Below are 27,489 nucleotides of genomic sequence, written 5' to 3' on the forward strand. Positions count from 1 at the left end.
CCCTTAAGACTACTGAGTGCTCTGCGGGCAACTTGGCATGAAGGGAAAACAGGGAAGACTAAAAGACATTTTCCAACCATAGCTTCTAGAGTTTTATAATGCATTAATTTCTACCTTGTCAAGACGGTAAAATGCTCACTGGCAATAAATACAATGTTTACACTTGAGGTCATCTGAACACACTTAAAATAACTTTTAGAGAAGACAGGATAAACCTTTTATTTCTGTTCATCATTTTGGAAGGACAACTCAACATTGCCTCTTCGTTTTCTGCAAGGAAGGAGTATCTCCTGCCCCACTCCAAACTCACACCATCTGGAAAGAATTTATTCCTTGAAGGAGAAGCTCCTAAACCAACTTGAGATTCTGGGATATGCCAAAAGTCTCGAAAAGAGAGCATCCTTTAGACAAAGCACAAGCCATCACTCTGCACACCCTGTTGGGGAAATTCCCATGGAATGGATTGTTCTGTTACGGGTTATATTTCAACTGCTTTAGAGGCAAACACCTGTGGGCCTCATCTTTGTTCCATCCTGCCAATAACATACTACTGAAGAAAAGATCAGAAGTCCTAAGAAATCACTGTGAATGAATGCAGCAGTATGCTACGGCCTTCTGATAATTCAAGTGTGGAAAAGCCCATATAGACTGGCCAGTGTATTCCTGAAGCACGGTGCTGACAAATTATTTTTTCCACTTTGCTTAAATTTAACAGCACTGTTATGATTCTGACGATCCACTCAGGAAAACAATCTTTCCTGCAGTTTAGCTGTTTTTATTTTAGTCAGATATTTAAAATCGCAAGTAATTTTTCTTTTTGAAAGGGAAAAAGTAACCCCCAAACCCAGGTGAGTGGTAAAGTTCCCCAAGCCAGCCTTCAGAACATTATTTAACCACCATCTGTATAAAGGAGAGTGAGAACATTACTTCGCACAAAGCAGCAAGGGGTGGTATAGTTGGTTATTTGGGAGGAAGGGGGCAGTGAGACGGGAAAGGACAAAGCAGGCAAAAAGGAAATCAGCCTGCGCTGAGGCATGGAAGTGAACCTCCCTCCCCCCAGCTGGGTGGAGGGCTGTGCTGCGAGACGTAGGGTAGGACCCTGGTAGTGCGCGGGCAGGGGCCAAACCGTGCAAGGCTCTCAAGGGGTCCCTCATAAGAGAGATCCATCAAAAGTGCCTGTGGAGAGATGTGATCTCACCAAACTTTTGTTTTCCTATCTTAACCAGCATGAAGCTAAGCACTCCCAACAGAAACCCGTCATTAGCACACAAAGGCTTAACCAAGCAGGAAAGAGGTAAGAAGGATTAAGCGGCCTGTTGCACCAGAAGAGCTGGCACTGAACTGAACTGGGACCACGCAGCCTTCTGCAAATCAAGGATCAAATTCACCCAGATGAGAGATGAAATGAGAGAGGAGGGCATTGCCTCTCCCAAAAGTCCGTAGGAAGATTTCCATAGAGTGAAAGACCTAAAAGAGTAGGAAAAATTCCCCATCTACTTTGATGAAACAGAGTCCCATTTAGAATGATTTACATGTGATGTAAAACCCAATATAATGTGGTGTTTACTATAAACATCGAAAGTGTTAAACAAAGTGACAGAGTTGGGGACACTGTCCTGAGTAGTCAGCTCATTCTCTAAGAGGCCAATATCACGCTGCGGCTTCAGGACCCAAGGACCCACAGCCGCCGTGTCACTGTCCTTCCAGACTTAACATTATACGCAAAATCTGCTTGGATCCAGGGGCCAACATAAAGTAGGATTAGCCAAATGTGGTTTAAAAAGAGTCACTAAAACAGACTCTTGTGAACAACTGTGACAAAACCACTCGGACCCTCCACACTAGTAGTGATAGTCCAAGATGGCTGCATGCAAAAACCTCTCTGCAAATATTTGTGGGAAAACCCACGATCTGTAAGGAAAGTATGTCTCATTTTCTAAGCAGACGGAATGATCAAGGAACTTACTTCAGAATATTCCAAAGGGCTAGGTTGGTGACATTTTATAAAGATGCCATTTCAATTAAATGCTCATTAAAAGCATTACATCATGACCCAGCTAAACCACAAAAATGCATCCAGAAATGGCTCTGACAAAAAGCAAAATCTGAAGACAAAGTTATAGCATGGTCCCATATGGTCAAAGACAGGATTTAACAATCAAGAAAACAGATGGGGTGGATTTATATGTGCATTTTTAATGAGGTAAGAATCCACGGAACACCTGAATTACAAATCACAGGCACCTCACTCACATGTGACTCAGGAGGGAGGACTGAGGTGGAGGGTACCATTCCCTTGACATCCAGGCACCTGCCAAGAATTCTGGCTGGAGAGCAGATGCCAAGTTTCTCTTGCTTTCCCGTTCCCGCCTTTGGCTCTCAGCAGCTCTGGTTGAGAGCAGCCCTTATTCCAGAACATGCGTGGGGTGTCTCTTTCCCATCTTGCTCTCTGGGCCTCTCAAGACTGCAGACGTTTGAAGGAGGCCTACACCAACCAGGTATTATTCGATTAGTATCAAGAGGGAAGAGGTATTCGAAGTTCTAAGTAACTCATTTACAAACAAACTTTTACAACTCACCCTGGTTAAATGCCTGGACTGCCTGGACTATAACTGAAACTATTCTTTTTCTTTCCAATGCTATGTATTCATGAAGAGAAAATTTATTTTTTCCTTTCTCTGTAAAGAGTGGTATAAAATATTGGAAAGAGTTTGTAGAAGGTAGAGTTTATACAAGTGTTAGTGATTATAATTACATTCATAACCAGTGCTGGGTTAAGTTCCTGGTTATATAAGCCTTTTTGCTGGATTTTCTCCTCTCTACTGCCATTACTGATGGATAAAGCGAAGGATACGGAACTCAAATTTCAATGTTTCTTTTTTTTCACTTTTGTTTACTAAAAATGGATTTTAAAAAGGTAGTTTAAAAAAAGGGTGGGAACAATGATGAAAAGTGAACTTGATTGCCAATGTCAAACAGCCACCTGTGTGGCCATAGACATATCTCTTGTTCTTGGGAGCATAGTTAAGTAATATTCCCTAGCTCCTTGTACCCAGGTGAGGCCCTGTGACCAGTCCTTGCCAATCAGACATCAGCAGAAGTGATGGATCACTTCCTGCCAGAGATGGTCAAGAGCAACCACTCCTTCTCCTGGCTCTGTCCCCTACTAATGTGAAGGCTGAGAGTGCACTCAGGGGTCAGGCATGAAATGGAGGCCCACTGTATTGAAATGGACCCAGAATTAGTTTTAACAAGGTATGGTAAGATATGTAGACATGGAAATGACTGTCGGGAAGGAAGAAGTTTATACTTACTGATCCCTAGAAACAGGAGGCAGGGATGCCATGCAGGGCCACAAGGGGAAAGCACCGGAGTCAGTAAGAAGGCAGAAGAGGAAAAGGGAGAACATGGTTCAGAGCCTTTACTGGGGTTTTCAGGGGATGGAATGGACAAAGCAGGGTAAGTATGCTGTGTAAGCTTAGGATTGGACAGTGTGAATAATTTCAGCAGGCTCTGGGTTATAGTGGTGATCCCTAGTTGTCTGGTATCTGGCCCCGGGGTGATTTAGGGCAGGGGGAATATTGCATTGGTGAGTGAGAGTTCATAGAGGAGATGGTTGGGGGTGTGGCCTCCAGAGGGGTTGAATGAGTATCAGAGACATTCTTGCAGGCGAGTCCTTTGGTCTCCCTCAGAATGCGGAATGCGGTAGCCCTGGGAGGGGCAGTCTCTCCAGGATCAAGGCCCCAATTATCAGAGCATCAAAAATGTGGGAAAAATATGGAACGTAAGAAACTATGCTCAATGCACTCCTCCAATTGACAGTGACATGAGTAAGAAATAAGCTTTTATTGGGATACGTCCCCAAGATTTGGGGGTTGTTTGTTACAGGTTATTCCCACCCCAGCTAAGGCACCTCAATTCAATTTCCTGATAAAGTTATAAGGGTTAGTGAAATCGGGGAACTCTGGCTCATTCTTCTTACAGCATTACACCAACCTGACTGTTTCAAATACATATACACGGGGTTTATTAAAAGAGACACTGAAACTTAGGACATATTTAACGGAATGAAAACAACGGGCCTCTAGCCCAATTCTGTGTTTCCAAACACCGGGCTACAGATCTGTGAGGCAGAACAAAATGTCCAAGCTTTCCCTCCACAGGTCATCGTGTTTAAAACAAGCCCAAATAAAACAAAAAGTGTTCTGAATTTGGAAACTTGGTTTTATTTTAAGTACATTTCAATGGGGTTAGCAATGAGGTATTTAGATTTATAAGCTGTAATTTCATTTGTATGAAAATCTAAAAAACTTCCAAAGTATTCCATCTTTCTAGTTTTTAGTGAACAAGCCCCCTTCAATTGACTTACATATTTCAGGGTCTTGGGAAGACCCTCCAGTACTCTGTCCCCCCAGCAGGGGTTCCAGATGGCAGAGGCCACGTGGAGTAACCACTCCCCTTTCTGTCCCATTTATCATTTAATGTTCATCCCTAGGTCTTTCCGTTGATTTCAGATCTTTTCAAATCTGGGCGCAGTAGGGTAGTAACTTGTAAAGGGGAGCAAACATTGTCTTACTGTTTCTCCTACCTTACTTGAAAATACAGCATTTTGTTGGGAAACTTTGTGGCTGCAATAGTACATTCTCCCAGCAGGCCCAGACTCTAGGGCCATCGAGTAGGTTAGGGCGGTGCCCACTAACGCAATACTGGCTCCCTGCGGGATGCCCAGAAGCCACTGTGGGCCTGGCACAGAGAACAGACTCATTTAGCTGTTCCTTTTTAATGAATAAATAACTGAATTTAAGAAGTTGCAGTCTCAGAGAACAATGGCAGTCTTGCCCAAACTTAGCTGAATGTGAAGCAAGGCAAGTCATTAGGATTTATGTGATATAAAATAGCTAAATTTGCAGTACCAGGTACAGATCAGAAATAATTCAAGCTCCAATAACCCATTAATGCCATAAGCAGAGACAAGAAGGCTGCATTTCATCTTATACATGTGCAGAGTTTATAAAACTGATCTTCTAGCAGCACGTTTATTAAAAAGTATGAAATAGCCTTTTCCAGAAATCTCAAAAGACCTTGCTGCTTAATTAGTGCCAACAGAATAAGTATCCCTATGGTAATTTTCCTTCTGAAGAGGGGTGGGAATGATTTCCAGGGTGTGGACTGTGAAGAATTGAGAAACAAATGTTTTGAGGAATTTTTTTCTGCTGCTAACTATATGCTCTTTCTCGTCACTCCCCTCTAAAATTTCATCAAGAAAAAATCTGAAAATTTCCTTTTTTTTTAAGTCAAAACTGATTTTACTTCCTTTTGCCAATAACCACATTCCACTTCAAGGAGGATTACTCAAATATGCAGACTGGATTCCACCAATGGAAAACCTGAGTGTGCCCTGACACCAAGGGTCTTGATGAATTTCGGTCCCCCCAAAGGTGACATCTCCAGTTTTAACCTAGACTCACTTTCAGATCAAAGGGTGGAAGCTGTAGACAGCTCATGGGACTGAGCGTAAGGTTGTGATGGTTGGAAGAAATCTGATTTGCTGAATTGCCTGAGTGGAAAAATTTATTTTGAAACTTGAAATGAATCATCACAAACTCCATCAGCAAAGGAGTGCTTTGAAAGGTCTATCCAAAACCACGCAAAAATAAGCAAAGCAAAATTCTTGGAACCTTTCTAAGGAATGAACGATGGGCTCACACCTTCTCAAAAATATTTCTTCCCAACAATTATGTGCCCAAATTGAACAACACTGGTATGTAAGCCTCTAAGTCTCTCTTCATGGATAGTGGAGAGAGAAGCCCCCAGTAAAATTCACCATCTTTGTGACGTAATCCACAAAGTGTGGAACAATGAAATGAGGGACTCTAGGGACCTTAGCCCGTCAAACCTCCTTTAGGGCTCTGGGTGTGGGGCAGAGTCTGGGGGACAGCTTCAGGTGGGACTTAGGGGTGGACAGAGGCACTCCTCTGTTATATCAGGGTCCCCCAGGCCTTGAAAGTGCCTCAGTTCCCCTCAAACCAGTGCCAAGTTCCTGTGTTTCTTTGGGGGTGGAGTGATACATCATTCTAAATGGTGATTCAAAGTGTAACAAGAACTGATTTAGAGTTAAGACAGTAAATCAGCACACATAAACAAGTAATCCAAGCAGTAGCCATATCCCTGTCTTCTCAAACTTGCAATGTTTCTTGATTTCCACCACTGACTTTCTTTCTCCACCCCCACCCCCCAAAAAAACTCATGCTTTTGCCAAACATTAAGTGTTTTTCTACACAGCAGTCTTCCTACCTCTCCGACCCCTCAGAGAGAAAAGTCCCCACCTGGGTTTTCCTGATCTGACCCTCATCTAACCCTAGCCTCCCAGCCCTCCTTTCCAGCCACTCGCCGCCACCCCACCCCCCATGCTGTAGCTGTCTCGACTAGGGGTGCCATTGCTGACCCCAGAGGGGATGTTGGGAATATGCAAAGACAGGTTTTAGATCTATTATAGTTGCACAAGGATAGGGAAAGGAGGGAAGGTTACCGATATTCACTGTCCAGCATCCTGAAATGCTCATCAGGGGGCCAGACAAAGTCTGGAATCCAGGTCCCCCTAGTCTATATTAGGAAATACTGCCCATGGCCTCTTCAGGTTCTTGTGTGTCTGCCTGGTTGGGCCAGGAATGCTCTCTCCCCACCCTTCCCCACACCTGCCCTGCCTCACTTGATCAGTCCTTCCTAATCTTTCAAGAACATAAATGTCACTTCCTCAGAGAAACCTCTTCCTTGACCCGCTGGACAGGGCTGTGTCCCTGTAGCACACTGGCCACGAAGCAGTGATATATGCACCTTCTCATCCTCAGCTCTGACCTTCCGGAAGCTGCTGGCGGGCAGGAGAGGCAGAACTTCTACGTGTGCACTCTCGGGGTCTGGCACCTCACAGATAGCCTGTGATTCTGCTGAATCAAGAGGTTCTCAAAACACGCTCCCTCCTCGTCAAGCACATTCCTGTTTCCTGGGTGTAACTCTCCTTACACGCTCCCTGCAATACCTGGACACACACCTAGTGTTCTTCCCTCTAGCTCTCCTACCATTCGCCTTACCTGGACAGGATACATTTGTTCCCCCAAATGGATCTGATCATGACACGCTCCTTGATTTAAAATTTAGGCTGACTCTTTACCTAACATCTTAAGTCCTAACTTTTTTTTTTTAAGATTTTATTTATTTATTTGACACAGATTGAGAGAGAGAGAGAGAGAACACAAGCAGGGGGAGCAGCAGGCGGAGGGAGAGGGAGAAGCAGACTCCCCACTAAGCAAGGAGCCTGATGTGGGCCTTGATTCCAAGACCCTGGGATCATGACCTGAGCTGAAGATGGACACTTAACCAACTGAGCACCCAGGTGCCCCTTTGAGTCCTGACTTCTTAACCTCACATTCAAAACCCTGAGCTGTCCAGTTTTCACCCACCTTCTCAAACCTTTTCCTGTCTTCCACCCTTGAAGGGATCGACTCCTTGCAGCTTTCCACATCTGCCCTGAAATTCCCCACTTTGTTCAGCTCTTCCTTCCATTCCTACACATTTGGATCCTACTTGAACTTCCAGGCTAAGGCTGGATGTTACCTCTTCTAATAAGTCATTAATAATCCCAAATGAAGGGCAGTTTTCTCTCCGCCCTCTGAACTCCCATAGCACATTATCTGTATTTTACTCGAGGTGATTATTTTCTACTTTGTACTAGAAATTTCCATGTGTGAATCTAATCTCCCTACCAGACTACAAACTCTTTGACAGTAAGACCCACATTGATTCATTCACCTATCACCCTTAGAATCCACCATAGTGTCTTAGACATAAATATTACATGAATAAAGTTAATGAACAATGATGCAATCATTTTTGCTACACATTAACAGTGAGAATTTAGGAATTAATTCTAAAATATTCATTTTAAAGGAAGTCAACTAATGACCAAGAACACCAATGGCTTTCTGTAATTCTCTGCCAAATATAATTAATATTTGCAATTTATTTCATCTCACAGAGTTTCACTCAATAGGTTAATGTTTACAACACAATTAAAAGAAAACCTCTACGCTGAAGGCTTCATACATATATGAAATAATGGCCTGATGAGGATAGTGATGATAATACACACTGGAAAAACTTATCCTCTGGGCTGCCTACTAGGCAAATCGCCAAACTTGAGGGAAGCAGATAAGGGTGGCAGAAATGTACCTGCAATTCACTTGGTGTTATCTCTCAGGTAAATTAATAACTTTTGGGAGTCTGTCTGCTTTTAAACACAGGCTCTTTCAGGTGAATGAGCAGATTTCCATCGTGGCATCCAGGTAGACTATAGCAATTCCACCATACACAGCAAACCACACTGTCAAAGCATATAATCCTAACTCCAGGATTGGAAAACCATCGCCTCTACTGCAGAATGGGCCACATTAGTGCTTTTTGAAGCAGGCAAGTGAACAACCATCTTATAAATCTTCTGAGAGTCCAAAGGCAAGCACTTCGGAGTTAGGACCAGAGTGCAATGTCTAGAAAAGAGGGGTAAGGGGCCTGAAGATGGTACTTGTGGTCTAGTCCATGCTAGTCCCTGTGTCTTCCTAAGTATGGGCTCAGGGATAAGAGGACAGCTGTGCAAATTGTTCTTACACTCATCAGACAAATTGCTTCCCATCCCCAGTCCATCCTGCTATAGTGATGGCGGCTTCTATCACCAAACTGGCAGAGCTTCTAAAACAAGCCACATTCAACACTCTTCTATTTGTAGCCCCTACTCACTCGAAATCCATAAAAATCCACACTGAGTAAAGATGAAACACAGGAGAGCTTTAGAGTTCAAAGAAGACGATTTTGCTAGAATGCCCCTTGTGGGGGGTGGAGGGCTAGAAGCAGAAAATTTTATTTCCTGATCTAGAGACTTAGGGACCCTTGAAGGAAAAGGAGGTCGATGAAACTCAAAGAACAGGTCATAGGGTGTAATAAATTGGCTGTGTATGCATTTTCTCTAACTGTCAGTATTTAATAGGTTAAAGAATATCAGTGAGGATGAATCATTTCTGTTTGAAGCACAAAACAGATTGACACAGAAACAAAGAGGCTTGGAAGCTTTATATTCTTTGGTTCTCTGAACAATAAAAGGCCTTGTCTCGTCAACATTTGGAGTCATTTTTCCCAGGGGGATGATTACTATTTGAGCGGGATGAAAGAGTAGCATTCTCATGATCCATTTTCCTTTCCTCAGACTAAAAGATGTGTCTCTTTAGGAGGCAGCTCTTTGGACGCATTAAGGAGTTTGAGCGAATACAGGCAGCCACGTGTCTCACACGTCCTCTTCCAGCTGGAGGAAAGACTAAAACCAGCCGAGAGAATCAGGCCTCAAACTTTCAAAGTTTGCTTGAAATATGTCAAAGAAAGGAGACGCTTTCAAGAAACTAGGTGTAAGGTTAGATCCTCCCAAGATTTGAGTGATCCTGCATAGCTGTATGTGAGGTTAGAAAATGAAAGCCCAAGTAATTAACAGAAAATGTCAAACTCGCGGACGAGAGGCATCGATGTTTCATTACAGTACAGTGCTTGGCTTCAAGATCCTCAACTCAAACAGTTATTAAAAATAAAGTGTAGAATTCCTAGCATTTAAACTCTCCAGGCAACTGGAAAGAAAATGGGCTCTCAGAGCCAGAATGGATGAAACCTACAAGCTATAAACCTGAGCCCTAGCTCTCATTAGATTTTAGGTATGTTTTTCTTCTAAAATGTGTTCGTGTGATCTCTCAGTCTGCAGAACTGGGAAAAAAAAATTTGTGAACAACTGGCACCAGAGGGACTGCAGAGCTACTTGCTGACAGTTGAAATCATGAAGCCATTACCATGCTCCAGCGCTTTCATGGGAAACCAGAAGAGGATGAGGGAGTGGACCAAGGCGTTGATGCAGTGACCCCAGAAAACCTAAGGGAAAACAAACCAAGGGAGTCAGGAGCTGCCCACAACTCTTGACCTCTGTGCAACTCAACAAACGCCTCATTGTGAAGGATACTGGCAGCGGGCTACGTAGCTCCAGAAGCAGCGTATTATTCTTGAAGTTAAAAAAATACCGATTTCCTCATTTTTACATACAAATGACTGGACTATCTCCAGATAATATTACCTTGTTGCAAAGACCTAAATATATATGCACAGATACATAGACCAATACACAATCTGCCCACATCCAAAAAATGCATTATAATCCTTTCTTTAGAATCATAAAAAAAAGACAACAGACTTTTACAATCATCTAGAAAGAGAAAGGTATTAGGTCAAAATTGTTAACAAGAGACAGGAACTGTGGACTTTCTGAAAGCATTAAAAACACTTTAAATGTAGATTCTTACAAGGCGCTCTGACTTTCGTTCTGCTTTTTAAAATCCCTCCCGAGCAACTTGTTAATTTCTAAGAGTTTGGTTAATATCATGCACGTTTAAAAATTCTCTTTAAGGACTTGAAAGGTCAAACAGAAGAACACAAGTTTAGTTCCTCCTAAATTATAGTTTCATAAATGCATTTCAATGATCTTTTTAACTACTGAGATGACAGAACTATTACACTAAAGCCAGCTCAAAATTATTCAGAAAATCTACAGATTGTGCTGGGGATTGTCATATAGTTTGATCCTAAATAGTGGTAGGGAAACAAAAAAAAACAAAACAAAAAAAAAAAAAAGAAAAGAGAAAAAATTGTAAGCTTTTTCTGTTTTTAAATGTTCAGTTTTTTTCTTCCTTCTCCCTGACCTTCTCACCCACCCCCTCAAAAAAAAAAAAAATTCTCAGCTCTACTACCTTTTAAGTGGGTCCATTCCCTACCCTCTTTCCATCTTACAGGGTCTTTGAATTCAAGCTCCGTAAAAAAACCAGGTTTATGTAAAGAATGCAGAACCAACAGGCCATGCTTCCCATTGATAAAATCATAGTAAACAGGGGCTGATACAATTTTTCATTCGAGTCTTCCTGTGTATGGAAGACACTAGAACCAATAGGATCCATTTTGTTTTTTCCAGGCTCGAATGCGCCTATTATGCTCTCCTCAAAAGAAGGCAGCTCTGAAGGAAGACCATCAGTAATACCTGGGTCAAAACGAAGGCTTCAGAGATTGTTCTCCTACAGAGGACACCCCTTGGCATCCTTACCAAGGCCCCATTGGCTACCCAAGCAAATCACGCACGCGTCCCATGCCCAGGAATTTCACCGACCTCTGTTAAAATGTTTCAGTGAACCTCTGTTTCAACTTCCTAATCCCCTCCTGCACAAAAATCTAAGACAGAAACATGGCAATACAGGCATCCTGCACCGAGCCAGGCACATGTCTTTCCTTCTGGCCAGTGGCCCTCAACCACTCTGCCCCCTAGCTATGACTGGCAGCCCCGTGAGATTCCCTTTGCCAGTCCTGACTGCGAATCCTGGCAACACCAAACCCAGCTTCTGCTTGGCCCTTCACAGGATTGCTTATGCCTTTTAGGTCTAGGGGCTTTCTCTCCTCTGATTCTCCAGTCTGAAAAAAAAAAAAAAAGGTACCTAGGACTGACTTGGTTCCTGTGTTGACATTTGGCCAATTTTTCTCACTAGCGAAAGAAACATTTTCTTTTAAAGGAAAAACCAAGCATGGTGGAGAGAAAACTCTGTTAGGCAAGCTCCCAGCCCACCTCAATGCAGGGCTTTATGAAGGGTAAAGGGGAGTCTCTGATAGCTGATCCTAAAGGCCCCAGGGCCATGGGTGCTGGTGGCCACATGTGGACAAGAGGAAAGGAGTCGACAAGCAGGAACTGAACGTGCAACATGGAAGCTTCCTTTCCGAGCTGCCATCTTGAATTCACTGCCTTGCTATACTGGGAGAGGGCAGGGGTCTCACGTCTTCTCGAATGTTCTCTCTAATGCATTAGCTCTCTCCCAGGCAGATAACTAGAGCTGGAAGACATACAGCAGTGCTTATGCCCTTCTGAGCTGACAATTGTGCAATAACACCGTGTACCTTTGTGTTGAAGCCTTCCGCGTTCTGGGTGATTTTGTAGAGCTGTGGGAACCTGAGCATGCTCTCCTGGGTGCAAGATCTCTCGAAGATTCCCAGCGTGAAGGGTGGTAGTGCGGTGAAAATCTGTATGGAGAACAATAAGCCATTAAAAGAGGACGTTCTGATTCGCCTGGCTTAGGTGTTTCCGTTCTATGGAATGATGACTTAATTTTAAGTCAAGTCCGAACCTGAGGTTCAATGATTCACAACTCCCCAGACACCCTCCAAACAAAGAAAGTGCATGAAAGACCATTTTTAATTGTTACTTTAATCAGCATAAAATGAATCCATTGGACATTAAAAACAACACCATAAATATTCGATTAGCTAAGAAATCATGTTAAATTAACAACTACCTTCCTTTGTCAAATGAGCGGTGATTTAGGTGGCTTTGTGAAGTGTCGTGCTTTCCGTGAGCGTCGGCTGAGGCACAATTTTACAACTTCCCATCCTGATCTTATACTCAGATTTCAGGAAGCACGATGTACTTCATCCATTTATACATCTGACAGACATTTATTGGGAATGAATTATGGGCCAGACACTGTGATAAGCACCAGAAATAGGTACGGAGATTTAAAGACAGAAGAAGAAGGAAAAGAAGCAGGTCCCTGACCTCCAGGAACTCCGTCTACTACAGAGGTGGAGACGGGCAGCCGGCAGCAGGCGTATAAATAAACACATGAAACACAGCGCTCTGTAAAACTACTCATCGGGGTGAAGATGGAGGAGGAGAAGGGAGAGTCAGGAAAGGATTCTGGGACCAGAGTGCCTGACCTGTAAGGTTCCGGACCTAGGGGATTTGGCAGGAGGAAGAGGGATGTCGGGGAGAGGGGCACAGGAAGAAGGACTCCCCTAAAACAGGCCCCCCTCACAAAGCTTCAGGTCTGAACACATGTGGTACGTTTGGGGGTAGGGGTTGGACATCCAGGGTGGTGGCTGGCTGAGGACAGGGCACAAGATAGGGCTGGGAAGGAGCCAGCAAGTTCCCATGACAATGAGTTTCTTGGGCAGATGGTTCCTTCTGAGACTTCTACCTTTACCTGTAATCTACAGGGGGTGGACACACCCTTGTGTTTTGGAAAGAGAAAGCCAGATTCTGAAGAAGAGGTTTGGAATAAATACGTCATTCCAGCCCAGAGGGTACAGCAGTCCTGCAGGTCATTCACTTGGTTCTGGGAAGGGCTCGGAGACTGGGTCGCTCGTTGTTTAGCATCAGCTTCGAGCAAATCCATGCCCACAGACCCAGCAAGCCCTCAAGCCCGTGGGAACTGGACGTGTGCCTCTGAGAATGCTGTGGACACCAGTTACTGGGAGCCTGAGTCCAGATAAATAAGCCTTTTCCAAATCTCTTAGGATAAAGCAATCAGAGATGTGGTGGAGGAAGGCCAATAAAACTTGCAGGCTCCGCTCTCACCCTGGAGCAGAAAGGAAAACAGCCCTGGGACGTCAACGTTCTTCAGATTTCAAGGATAAAAGGATCAAGAGTGGCCATACTCATCTCTCTCACAGGAATACGAGTGGTCTGTTCAAGGGAGGTACTCCTAACAAACATCTCAGAAGCTTTGCACACTCTTAGTACATCAACTCACCCTTGTGCTATCGTGCACACTTGATACTGCCATCCTTACTTTTTTTCCTTTTTTACTTGACTCTCTATCCACTTCAAATCATCCCAACCTTCACCAATGGCCAACCGCCCGGTAGGACCTACCATATTTTCAGCCTGCTTACAACATACCACATACACATACATATACTCTTTGGGGATCATTCTTTGTTGTTACAGAAACAAGACATTATTACACATTTTTCTTCCTCATATTTCGCTCACAAAACAATGCATTATGGGATGCCCTTCAAGTCCACTGGGTCTGACACTACACAATCTTTTTCGTGCCCACCTGGTAATTCATAGTAGGAATGCACCGTATTTTTTAAGCTCTTCACTACAGATAGGCATTCATTTGTTTCCATTTCTTTGCTCCAAAAACACTATATAATAAACATCTACAATATATTATAACATATATACGTTATCTTTTATTTATATGGGAAGGTTTCCCAGAAACAGGGCTGTGGGGTAAAAAGGCATATGTGGGGTAAAAGGCATTTATTTTAAAATTTTAATTTTAAAAACAAGATGCTGCTTGGTTGCTTTCAAAAAAGGTTTACCTTTCCCTTCACACAGGACAATAGTAATCTTGTCCCTGCTTCCCTTTCAACAATAGGTGTTATATTTAATATTCTCCAGACTAAAAAAATCAGAGATATTAACTCTTACTTTAAAAAATTTACACTTCTGGGGCCCCTGGGTGGTGCAGTCAGTTGAGCGTCCAACTCTCGGTTTCAGCTCAGGTCATGATCTCAGGGTCCTAGGACTGAGCCCCATGTCCAGCTCTGAGCTCAGCACGAAGTCTGCTTAGAGTTTCTCTATTTCCGTCTCCCTCCGCCTCCCCACTCCCTGCACTGGCTCACACACACACTCTCTCTCCCTGTAAAATAAATAAATAAATCTTTTTAAAAAATTTACATTTCCCTGACTCCTGGTGTGTTTGAGAATGTTTTCATTTATTTGTTGGACATTTGGATTTGCAATTTTGTGAACGGTCTAGTCAAGTCCTTTGTCCATTTTCTATTTGTGGTTTATCCACTTTCCTGAGTTCTTAGAGTATAACGGATATCCATTCTGTCTTTATATTATAAAATGCACTCTGTCTCCTGGCTTTCTTTACAGTTTCTCTTGTCGTATAAAAGCGTTTACTTTTTATATGGTCAAGAAGAGCTTTGAGTGTCCAATTATGGTTATGAAAGTTTTCAGGAGTTTCTTGCAAGGAAGCTTACAGTTTTCATTTTTCACATGTAAGCCTTAACATATCTGGAATTTATTTATGTATGTGATATAAGACGGGAGTCCAGTTTTATTTTTTTCCAAATGAAGAGCCAGTTGTTAGAACACAACCAATGCAAACTTTTCCCATTAACCTAAAATAGCACTTTTGACATTTATTAAATTCTCACATATTACAGATCTGGAATCCAAAACTGGAATTTACTTTTGGATTCCCTAACTTATTAGTCCAGTTTTGGGTCAGCATCACATTGACTTGGTTACAACAGGTTTGTAGTATAGTCTGATGTTCAGTAAAGAGAAGTTGACCCTTACAATTGTTCTTTTTTGTACTTTACATGTTTATTCTCAGGTATGTGTTAATTCCATTTATACTTCGATATCATTTAATGCAACTCCCTCCCCTCCACCAAACAATCACGGAGGTTCTACTTGGAATACATAAATTTATATATCAATTTAGAGGAGTTTTTTTTTTTGTGTGTGTGTGTGTGTGTGTGTGATACAGTCTTCTCATACAAAAGAATCATATGCCTTTCTATTTGTTCAACTCTATTTTGTATACTTAAAAAGATTTTGGACTTTTTTTCCTATTTGGTACTATAAAAATTATTCCTATGCAATGTATATGAAAGTGATTATTATACCTTTGCATTTCCAAGTGCTCATTGCTAGAGTTAAAAAAAAAAACTATTGATTGCTAGGATAGAAAAAAGCTATTGTTTCTTATATATTTACTATGGATCTAGTCACCTTATAAATTCTTTTATAATTCTAGAATTTACTTACTGGTATCTTTTGGGTTTTCTAGATATACAGCCATTTATGAACACATTTAAAAGGCCACTTTTTGTGTGCATATTTGTATAAGCAGAGAAATCATTTTTTCTAGTATTTGTAATAGTTATTTTCTTGGCAGTTGCTGAAAATTCCAAAAACAATGCTGAATTATATAGTGATTTCAGGCATCCCTGACTAATTTCTTATTTAAAATGAAATCATTTAAGAATTTTACCATTTATGGCAAGATGCTTTTCTTTCTTTCTTTCTTTCTTTCTTTCTTTCTTTCTTTCTTTCTTTCTTTCTTTTTTTTAGTAGTCTGAATTATAGTTAATTGGCTTCTTTCTTTCCTATTTTACTTAGAGTTCTAATTTGGGGAATGGCAGCTGACTTGCCTCAAATACTTCCTCAGCATCTACTGATGAGATCAGGTTTTTCTTTTTCTTTTGTTGATATAATGATATTTAGAAATATTTAAAAAGTTTGAACCTCCTATATTCCTGAAATAAACGCTACTTGGTCAAATATTTTACTCTTTGGTTGAACTCTATTTGCTGCTATTTTATTTATAATTTTTATAATTCTGTTTACAAGCGAGGTTGGCTCACAGTTTTTTCTTCAAATTATGCTGGCTTCATAAGATTAAATGGGATAAATTTTTGAAACAGTTTAAAACACATTAAGAGTTATCTCTTAATAAAATAAGAGATGAAATATAACTGAAATCCATCTGATCACAGTGGTTCTTGTAACCATAAAATAAAATGATGGAGAAATTTGATTATGGAATAATGAGAATCCAATGGGATGGCATTCATTCATTATTCTGAGAGATTTAAGAGTTTCAAGTCAGTTTTAATGCTATTTAATCTGCTATGAGAAATGATGACTCACTACTTTAGCTGGCCTGGGGAATCAAATATAAATATAAAGAGTAAATACAGAAGAAGAAAAAGCAAGACAAGCAAGACAGAAATACTGTTTGGAGAAAATGGCAAGAGGAAATCCAGCCCAGAAGAGGGGTCACTGGTGAACATCTCAGATGTCCCAAACTGCCTCTTGTACCATCCTGTACTCGGTGCAGTGAGGCTGGAGTGGGAAAAACCTACTAAATAGACATTATTGGAACAGCAATGGCAAAAACTGGAATATGGACTCACATGCATCAGTAATAGTATTGTATCCATGCTAAACTTTGGATTTCAATCACTATGCTGTGGTTAGTTAAGAGAATGGTCTTAGCATCTATGCACCAAAGTATTAAACAGTAAGGGGGGCTGATGTCTTATTTTCAAGTGGTTCAGAAATGAAGTGTGTTGGTGTGTGTGTACCAGGAGGGCCCGTGGAGGTGTGTGCATACACACGCATGTCTATGGTGTGCGCACGTGTGCCCGCGGGGTGTGTGCACACACATGCATGTGTGCGGAGAGATAATGCAAATGCGGACAAAATGTTAATAACTAGGAATCTAATACAGGAGTTCTTCATACTCTGGCTGCAATATTTCTCTAAGTTTCAATTTATTTCAAATAAAAGTTACCAAAACAATATCTCTTTTTAAGATTTTTTTTATTATTTGAGAGAGAGAGAACACGAGAGAGGCACAAGCAGTGGAGAGGGAGAAGCAGGCTCTCCACTGAGCAGGGAGCCCGACATGGGGCTCGATCCCAGGACCCCAGGATCATGACCTTAGCCGAAGAGATGAAGGCAGATGCTTAACTGAGTGAGCCACCCAGGAACCCCCCGCCCCAAAACAATTCCTATGGGGACAAGTTTCCACTTTCTCAAAAGCTTTGGCCCTTTTGGCATGATTGAGTTCTGGAGACCAACACCTTTTTAACACCACTTCATAGACCCTTGACCATCCCAACTCTGCCACCACTGGTTGGCATCTCACTCTAACACCTGTTCTGTGGACCTGTAGTGACATAGGGCCATTTCACCTTGCAATTCACTTCTCTATTGCAATATTCTCTTTTCTGTAGTCTGGGGGACACAAAGAGCATACCACACATTCCCAACTCTGAGATCAAAGTTTATCATGGGTCCTAAACTTTCATATGCACAACCATGACTAAAAAAAATGTATTTAAAATTTTGGGTTTTTTTCAGTATCTCTGAGAAACTCTGATGGGGCTTAGGAATCTGCATCTTCAAACAAATCCTGGTTATTCTAAGTGGTGTGTGGACCCTGCTTTGACCAATGCTGTCCCCTAGCCTATCAGCATCTTATGCATAGCAGGCCCTCAATACAAGTTTGTTGGATTAATTTGAATTGCCCAAGGCTGCACGGAGCTAAGAAAAGAAACCAGCTGTCATGCCTGAGCATAAAAGTAGGGCTAGCCTCCATGCCTCGTGTGACCAGGTGACTTGTATTCCAGTTCTTAGCTCTAAAGTACAGTCTCACAGGTCTCGGCTTCCTATTTATAAATATGTATATGGGCATGGATTTGGCCCTTTCTGGCACTAAATCATTATGGAGCAGTCAGCATAATTTTAATAAACTCAAAATCGTTTTAAGTTCTGCAAAGTTGACAATCTGTCTGAGGGGAGGTCCCTGAGCTTCTATCCATGTGGTAGATGAATTAGAGTAGCTGTTTTGGCACAGTAATGAACGGGCATTGATTCAGCCCTGCTCGCACTATGGTCACCTTTGCCTTTCGAGCCTAAGTATTAGCAACAAATGTGTTAGCACACTCGGTCGTGGCACAGTTCCTAACTGGCCAACACTGTTTAAACTCAAGACTGAACTCAGGCTCAGTGGCCGCTTAGTCTATTCATTTGACCTTTTTAACTTGTCAAGCTACACAGGGCTGGAGCAACCTATCTTATGCAGCATTTTATACCCAACACCTAGAATGGTAGATGCTAAAAAATAAAAATAAAAAATAAAAGACTGAGTGGACAGATGACTTGAACCTGCAGCCACAAACGTGTATACAAGCTGTAAATATTTATAGCACTATGATGTATCCTGTATGTCTGGTAACTGCCACCTATACCGACCCCTGATGGCTGCTTCTGACTATAAACTCCCACAGGACAGGCAGTGTCAGAGTTAGTGTCCAAAAGACATGGGAAAGTGCAACTCGAAATGTTGCATGCTGGGTCTCTAAAGCACCAGGCTATAAGCCCCTTAGTTCTCGCTGCCCAACAAAAAGCTAAGTAGCTACACTTCGTCATTTTTGGCTTGTAGTTTATATTTATTTCTAGATTTTGAATCCACAGTAGTGAAGTAATGAAAAAAGAACTCTAAAATCATGAAAAATACCGAACAAGCTGATTACCATTCACCATGGGAGCTGGAAGTCAGCATTATTTTAGCACTAGAAGCGGAAGAAAACATTCTTCCACAAGGACAGATACTCTTTTAAGAAGGACAAAAAGGACAGTAGATTACGTACTATATATGCGTGTCTATGCTTAGGAATTCTGAAATAAAATTATGAAGTGAAATGGGTTGAGATGTAGCTCAGAAATTTTTACTTGAGCTAAAAACATGGAAATGTTGTGCAGGCATTTAGTAAGGAGGTAACAAGGGTCTATTATCAAGATATATGGGTTAATAATTTCATGGGGTTATTCAAGAATGATCTGCTATGATTGAAACCATGTGTGGAGAGCTTGGGCTTCTGCAGGATGTGTCGCAGCAACAAAGGCTGTAAAGATGTATTTGTGCCGCCTGCTATGTATACAGATGATTGACTTAGATACACTTCCCAGACATAAACAGTAAAGGAATGTCACTGAAGTTCCGCATGCTATCTGATAGAGATGGAGAATGCTTACCACATTGTACAAGCCGATGCACCAACGTTCAAATAAAATCTGCCCAGAAAATCCATTAACAAAGGCGAACCAAAGCTGAAAGAGAAGAAAGTTCAAGAAGTTTTATATCAATATTGACCTAAATGTTTCCATTCACTGAAGAAGTAGCGGGGGAATGCGGACCACCAGCTGGACACAGCTGCTGAGGGATAAAGAGCCACAGGACGTGGCGGTCATTCTTTCATAAAATATAAGTTCCCAATATCACACTTACTGATATTTTCAGGGACATTTATACTGAAGGCATACATCGATTTGGTAATGTGCACATATTTACAGAAAAGCAACTTATATTTAATTTATATCAAACATGTTTTGTGGCAATACCTTCTCATTGACTGGAAGAGTCTCAAATTCATGCTTTTTTTTCCCTATAAAATTGATTTGATAAATAGGATTTATCTTTGTAGGACTTTCAAACAGATAAAAACCATAAATAAAAAACAACAAAAGCTCCTTTCTAGGTCATTTGTGTGCTTAGCTCATAAAATATCGACCTTCCTTAATCAGATGTCCACCACCTCAGTGAAGGTCAAAACGCGGTAATATGGAAGGAACATGCTCAAATCATCTTCAGGAGTAACATGGGATGTATAAATAAATAAAATGTAGACAATTGTTTATGTCTTCAAGCGGACTGTAATTCTAATTGATTAAGCAAGACTGACATAAAAACAACTGCGGAGCAAAATGCCATGGCATAAAAATATTTTAGAGAAGGAGACATCAGGAAGCATAATTAGAAGATGTGGAGCAGGAAGAGCGCAACAGAAGAGGGGCGAGCCACCACAAGGATGGACAAAAACCTGATTTAGAAGGGAGCAAATATGGAAAAATGAAATACAACATGCCGCTGCTTAAAATCATCTAAATTTATGGGGTACAACAGGATTCCAGTGATTTGGAGGTAGACTGTAAAGCAACCTGTGTGAATCACAGAACCCACCTTAGTGGTAAAAACCATGACAGACTGAATCTATTACTAGAGTAGAACTACAATGGCAGCACAGAACAGCTACCCCATGATAATAAGAGCTGAGATCAGCTCTGCTACTGAAATTTTACTGACTCCAAGTCAGTTTCTTGAATCCACCAGACTAAGCTTCTTGCGAAAGGAACTGTTCCCTACTCTGCACAACTGTACTGAGTGTGATACCTAGTACAGAGGATTCACCGAGCCCCAGTGGGATCATATGAAACACACCTCAATTCAATTGCCAGATGAAGTTTTCCCAAGCACAGCTTTTATTAACTCATCCCCTGGTTTAAAAAAACTACTACGGATCTCTCCTAAACCTAAGATAAGCTTGCTGACCTTGCTGACCTTCAAAAATCCTTCCACACGCCAACACACTCTTAAATCCAACTGTCTCCTAAGAGGTCCCCATGAGGCATGGCTGTTCTCAGTCAAGAAATATTGATGGGAGACTAAGATTCAGAAGTTTGTGCTGTGTTCTGCACTCAGAATATTTTTTACAACACCTGTTCAAATATTAGCTGTCCCTAAAACAACATTTCCAATCACACTGCTTTCTAACCAGTAGAGGCCTTGACAATCAATACTTCAACCAAGCTTTTAGTTCAGTGAGAGCCTGGATCCACATCTGACTTATTTCAAGAGTTGTAACCTTATTTCCCCCCAAGATTGTGTTATACTTCTGTATCCTACTCAAACAAGTGAGTGAACACTGATAAATATCTAGTGAACACTTAACTATTTTATTGCTTAATTCAGTTAATTCATCGTCTTTTTTTGAAGGTAGAGTAGTGATATTTCTACAGCTCGCCCCCCTCCCCAACTATCAAGTTAAAACAGCAAAAATAATTGAAAATAGAAAATAGCTACTTTCAATGAAACTATGGGATAGCCTTTATTAAATACAGATCACACAGAATGGAAATAACAAACACAAGATTAGCTCAAATAAGGGGTACTACTGATAGCAGATAAAACCTACAGAATAAAGTTTTCCAGGAAATAGGGGAAACAATCCAAGAAACAGCTGAACCAACTCTGTTTAAAGGGTGAAATCTAGAAGCAGGGCCAAGTCATGGCTGAGGTCCCTTGTCCCATTCAGCATAGCAAGCAAACTGAGGTTGAGGGGCAATGTACACGCATATGCCGTTCCCCCCCAAGAAGCAATGAGGAGGATGGCAGGGTAGAGTAGGGAGCATAAATGACCATCAACTGGGCAGACACTGATCAAGGGAACCTGAAAAGAAATACATGCAAACTCATTTAACAGAAAACCCATAACATACACACATTCAGTGTGAGATATACGACTCCCCCCAACTCGCCAGAGGAGAAGAAATGGCGGTGAGGGAGGTGCTTATTGCTGCAAAGCGACAGGTGATCAGTGCGGAAGAGGCAGAACATTTGATGACAAAGTGTTCCGAGACAATTTTGCAGCCCCTCTTCCCTAGACATCATCAGAAAATAAGAAGGAAAACACAAACATATATGTCTATGAAATAATATGATAGATGACTAAATGACAATGATACGAAATAATCTCTACAGAAAGAACCAGGTCACAGGGCAGAAGAATATCTTGAATGCTCTTGACAAGCACAGAATTACTCAAGAAAATATGGCTTTTCATTGAAACAAGAGCTAAAATAAGATGTCTAAGATATCAAAGAAGGAAACAAATAAGAAATAGTCAATGGAATATTACTCAGCTATCAAAGAGAACGATTTCTCAACATTTGCTGCAACATGGACGGCACTGGAGGAGATAATGCTAAGTGAAATAAGTCAAGCAAAGAAAGACAATTATCATATGGTTTCACTCATTTATGGAACATAAGAAGTAGGAAGATCGGTAGAAGAAAGGGATAAAGAAAGGGGGGGTAATTAGAAGGGGGAATGAAGCATGAGAGACTATGGACTCTGGGAAACAAACTAAGGGCTTCAGAGGGGAGGGGGGTGGGGGAATGGGGTAGGCTGGTGATGGGTAGTAAGGAGGGCATGTATTGCATGGTGCACTGGGTGTTATACACAACTAATGAATCATGGAACTTTACATCAAAAACTGGGGATGTACTGTATGGTGACTAACATAATAAAAAATATTATTATTTAAAAAAAAAAGAAATAGTCAATGTTGCAGATAAAAGGCACATAAAGGGGGATAGCTCTCGGAACTGATACTGCTGACACCACACTTAGGGATAGGGAGGGAGGGCTTGGGAAAACAAATGTCAAACAAAGCACAAAAGGTTAACAATCATTTTAAGAGAAACTGACAGGCTCTCAAAGATAACCAAAAAATTCCAAAAAGGCGTAACTTAAAAAAACAAACAAACAAACAAACCTGGAATAGAAAAAAATGTTCAACGATATAATAAAAGAAAAATTCTAAAATACTCTAATACCTTACTCAGCCAATAGGGAGAGGAACGTTTGTCCCCAGGAAACAAAACCACAGATAAAGATTAACACCTACTGGTACCCTGATATGTGAATTAATGAGTTAAAATTTTATAAGATTGCTACTTTAATATATTCTGGCAGAAAAAGCAGCTAACCTACAAGGGGAAAGATCAATTGGCTTCACGTTTCTCCCCAGTATACAATACCAGAGGCCAGTGGGAATGTTTACAAGTCCTTAGGGAAGTAACACAGGACAAGAATTTCAACAAAAGATAGAAACCAAGGAAACATTAAGAGCTAAAAACATGACAGAAAATGTAACGATGGAAGTAATAGTGTGTCTGTTGTACTAATAATACAGAAAATTTAAAATTTTCAGTGGATTAAAAAAATCAAAACATATACTATATATAGAGAAACATGTGAAACCAACATGAAAAAGAAACACTATTTGAATAAGATCAAATTCATAGCCCTGACTCACAAAGCCCTATAGACCAGGTCCTCGCCTGCTGTCCAGACAGCGCTGCTTCACCTTCACTGAGTTATAATAGCCCTCTCTTGGTTCTTTGCAAGCACCAAGAATGGATCTATCTTTATTATTCTGTACCCAAATATGAGGCAATTTTATCAACAGCATGATACAATATTTAGAAAAAATTATACGGTATTTTGGTCTCACTCTAAATACTCAAATGAATTATAGATGGCTTGAATAGTTAAACATAAAAAACCAAACTCAAAGCAATAGGAGAAAACAGGGGGAAAAAAGCACTTTTGTATGTAAAACTCTGTAGACTTTAAGTTCAGAAATTATACCAAAAGAGGGCTAAATTTGAAACAATTCATTTCTATAAAGAAAAATGTTAATAAATTTTAAATAAAATAAATAGTGCAAACATATTTGTAATATCTAAAATGACAAAGGATTAACTTCCTTAATATATAAAGAGTTCCTACAAATGAAAAAGAAAATGCTCAATAAGCTGATAGGGAAATAGGCAAAGAATATATGCAATATGATCACAGGGGGAAGAAAAACAACTTATAAATACAGGAAATCTCACTTTTTATGACATACACACAGAGAGGGGTATCATGAGCAAAGACTTAAAGTTTCATAACCTGGGGAAATGGCTACCCTCATACCCAGATGCTAGTGTAACACTGTCTACAAATATGTTTAATGTACTTTTCCTTTGATTTAGTGATTCCATTTTTAGGGAATACGCTAAATGATATCTTATAGTTGTAATCACATAGTATTCAACATGAAAATACAAGGACGTTTACCATGGCATTCAGAAGGATAAAAAAAATTAGGACCCACATGTACACAGATAGCTAGTTAAATGAATTATGGTTCATCTGTAACAATGCAACACTGTGCAGACATTAAAAAAGAGTAATATAAAACCGTAAGTGCTGTAATACAAAAGTCTTACAGATACATTAAAACGAAAAATATCAAGGTGTATGTTGAATGGTCATGACTGTGCAGAATAGATATATATGCTTTTACAGGACAACATTCTGGAAGACATAGGAGAACCGTAAAATTCATTATCTTTAGGCAGCAGAAGTGTTCTTTAGGAGGTAGTATGGAGTCTCATACCTCTTGTACAATTTTGAACTTTTCAAAACATGTTCCTGTTCTATTTACATAACTGCTTCAAGCAGTAATTCTCAACTGGGGTTGGTTTTTCCTCTGAGGACACTGACAATGTCTAGAGACCTTTGTGAGGGTGCTATTGGCATCTTGTGCATAGAGGCCAAAGATTTGGCTGCATATCCTACAAGCCCCAGGACATCTCCCTACAACAAAGAATTATTTGGTCCAAGATGTCAATCAATACTGCTACTATTGGGTGAAAAATACATTTATTAGGTCAACCTGATAAAACTTAGAAATCTCGGTGTAACAGATGTTTATTACAAGCAAAAGAATATGTGACAGATTGCATGAAGGCATGCTTCTATCTGTGTTGACAGGCTGTGGGTTAAGAACGCTTCACTTCTTTTAGAGTAACTCTGGCCTGGCCTGACCTCATACATACAACCACAGGCTCTAGTCTTTAGAGGCCATGGTAGTACCGCATATGAATCCAGAACTTCACAAATTTAGATCCTTAAACCGGAAATAGATCTTATTGCTAATGAGAAATTATTCTAAAGCCTGAGTGAGTTTCATGTAACTAAGACACTCATGTTGTGGAAAATACATAATAGGAGAAAAAAATCTGAAGAAATCAACCATTTCTTTCCCAGCATTAACCTCTGCTCCAAGCAATCCTGAACCATGTAAAATATTTTAATTTTTACTTCAGATTAACATCCTTGATTAGCTGAATGCTGGTATATTTCCTCTAAGCAACCAGTGCTCTGATTCTGTCCAAGTTAGCACTGGCTTGGCCACATGTCTCTTTAAAGATTTTTGATATGTTTGTACTAATTTTTATCAGTTGCAGGTGGTGCTGCAGCTTTTTTGAAAAGGATAAACAAGCTTGTTCTCAACATTTCCAATTCAATTTTAATCTTCATTCAAATGATCCATTGTTAGACGATCAGACCTGTTTTCTTCTTTGGAAATATTTGTAGAGAAAAAAATTAAAACCAAAATAAATGAAACAAACAAACAAAAGTCCATCTCCTCATTTCAAAATCCACTAGCTGGTTTTCTCTAACATTGTAAACACTCAAACTTGATTTCATTTTGGCAAGAGTTCCATAGGTGAAATGGAAAAAAAGTATGAGAACACACTGTATTTTTAAATAATTTATACAAACGTAGTTTTTATTTTATTCATGAAACAGGTACGCAATGGCTCCCTGACCCACTATAAAACAGACTTTCACACTGGGTAGCCATCTAGAAATGTTAATTCATATACAAAAAAAAAAAAAAAAAACCATCCCTGGCTCCTGATCACGAAGGTCAGCTTTGGTGGACCCCGAGCTCCCAGCTGCATACACCCAACACACAGCCCTCAGTGCAAACGCACAGTGCAGTTACTCGGACCACGGCTCGCTTAGAGCTGCTACACTTCACTCTTCTGGATTAATGGGGAGAAAGATTCCTCTGCCTTCACTTTCTTGTTAACTAGGAATGCTATTAAATGCATACAGTCAAAGCGGAGGGAGCCAAGTTCTGCCTGGCCAGCCTCAGCCTTGGTGAGTTGGTGGGAGGACCTGCCAAGCACTGACGACTTGCCAAGCTCCTGGGGTTTTTGGTAATCAAATGTAGGGCTGTTACGAGCAAACTGACTCAAACTTATTAAATGGCTTTTCCTTCTTGGAAAAAGATCCTTCTTTGCTTTAACTGCTGTCTCACTGCCAAAAACGCAGTAACCGTTTTGGCTAATTGCAGACTCCCGTCTAGAGGTCCTGGCCGCATTGCACCATCTCAGCGGGCCATACCTGCTGCCACTCAGAGTCTCAACTAACAGCCTACATACTTAGATGACTGCCTCATGTGGGGAAGGGAGGACCTGTTCCTCGATTGACTCTGTTCTTCCAAGACCCAGGGTAGAGGACTGAGGTGGGAAAGTACCCTATAGGGGATAATTAAATAAATTAGCCGTATGGTTTCTTGCTAAAGCGTCAATCACATCATGATCTACTGATTTGCATGTCAGGTCTGAGCTGATTAACTGGCATTACAGATATCTGTTTAAAAGTCAAAGTGCTACAGTCTTTCTGGAATTTGCTCTGGCAATGTGTATTAGGATAAAAAATAAGCATATACTTCATCGAAAAGTCCTATTTTTAGAAATTCATTCTCATAAATGTAATTACCTGTATGTAAAAATCTACCTTGTTTTTCAGAATGGGTAATAGTGGAAAACAAAACAAAGCAAAAAGCAGAGGGGAAAAAAGCCCCTGAAGTTCTTTATTAGGGGGTCAATGAAGCAAGTCTGTAAAACAGTAAGCACTTATCTTTTGAAATGTTAAATCTATAGGTATGTAAAGGAATGTATGCTAAAGAAATAATACTAGATTGACAAAAGAAAAGACAAAATAAATAGGTAAGTTGATAGATAGGGAGGTAGGTAGACAGGAAATCAAGGGAAAAAATCAGGGACGCTATTCTAGACAAAGGGTTGTCAGAAATAATAAGGGTAATAATAATAATAATAACAACAACAGTAGTAACAGCAAGATACTCTAAAAACTTCCCCCTCAAGTGTCTTCAGTCCAATAAATTATGGGATGTAGTGGTCAGCATTAAATAGTGACTACTGTAATAAATGGGCAGGGTTTCAGCTCTAAAATCTTTGGAGAGTTTTGCCTGAGTACGTCCTGGACAGGTACGATGCGCTAGCAGCAAACACCACATACTTAGAAAACTGGTAAGGACTTTTTAAGGCAAACAAATAAACAGAAAGTTATGGAGTAATGTGTAGAGGATCCACTTTTAAAAATTAATTATTTTTTCAAGTAAGCTCCACACCCAACGTGGGGCTTGAACTCACAACCGTGAGTGCAGTCCAGGTGCTCAATAAACGAATACATGCAGAATATTGGCTCTTAACATTAAAGAGGAAAAGTCACTCAAATGGAGCACAGGACAGATCACAGATTTGACCAAACACATTTCATCCTA

At 40.6% G+C, this 27,489-nt stretch overlaps 1 protein-coding gene across 1 annotated transcript in view; it reads right to left on the reverse strand.

Moving 5' to 3' along the window:
- Nucleotides 1-27,489, reverse strand: part of ATP8A2 (ATPase phospholipid transporting 8A2) — a 479,733-nt gene that overhangs the window by 146,216 nt on the left and 306,028 nt on the right. The window contains exons 27-29 of the mRNA XM_026493019.4: nt 19,469-19,543; nt 12,010-12,132; nt 9,876-9,954 (exon numbers count right to left, since the gene is read on the reverse strand). Of these exons, the coding sequence (XP_026348804.2) occupies nt 9,876-9,954; nt 12,010-12,132; nt 19,469-19,543 (277 nt within the window). The remainder of the gene's footprint in view (nt 1-9,875; nt 9,955-12,009; nt 12,133-19,468; nt 19,544-27,489) is intronic.

Source organism: Ursus arctos, unplaced genomic scaffold (assembly GCF_023065955.2).
Source record: "Ursus arctos isolate Adak ecotype North America unplaced genomic scaffold, UrsArc2.0 scaffold_10, whole genome shotgun sequence".
In the NCBI taxonomy this organism is placed as follows: domain Eukaryota; kingdom Metazoa; phylum Chordata; class Mammalia; order Carnivora; family Ursidae; genus Ursus; species Ursus arctos.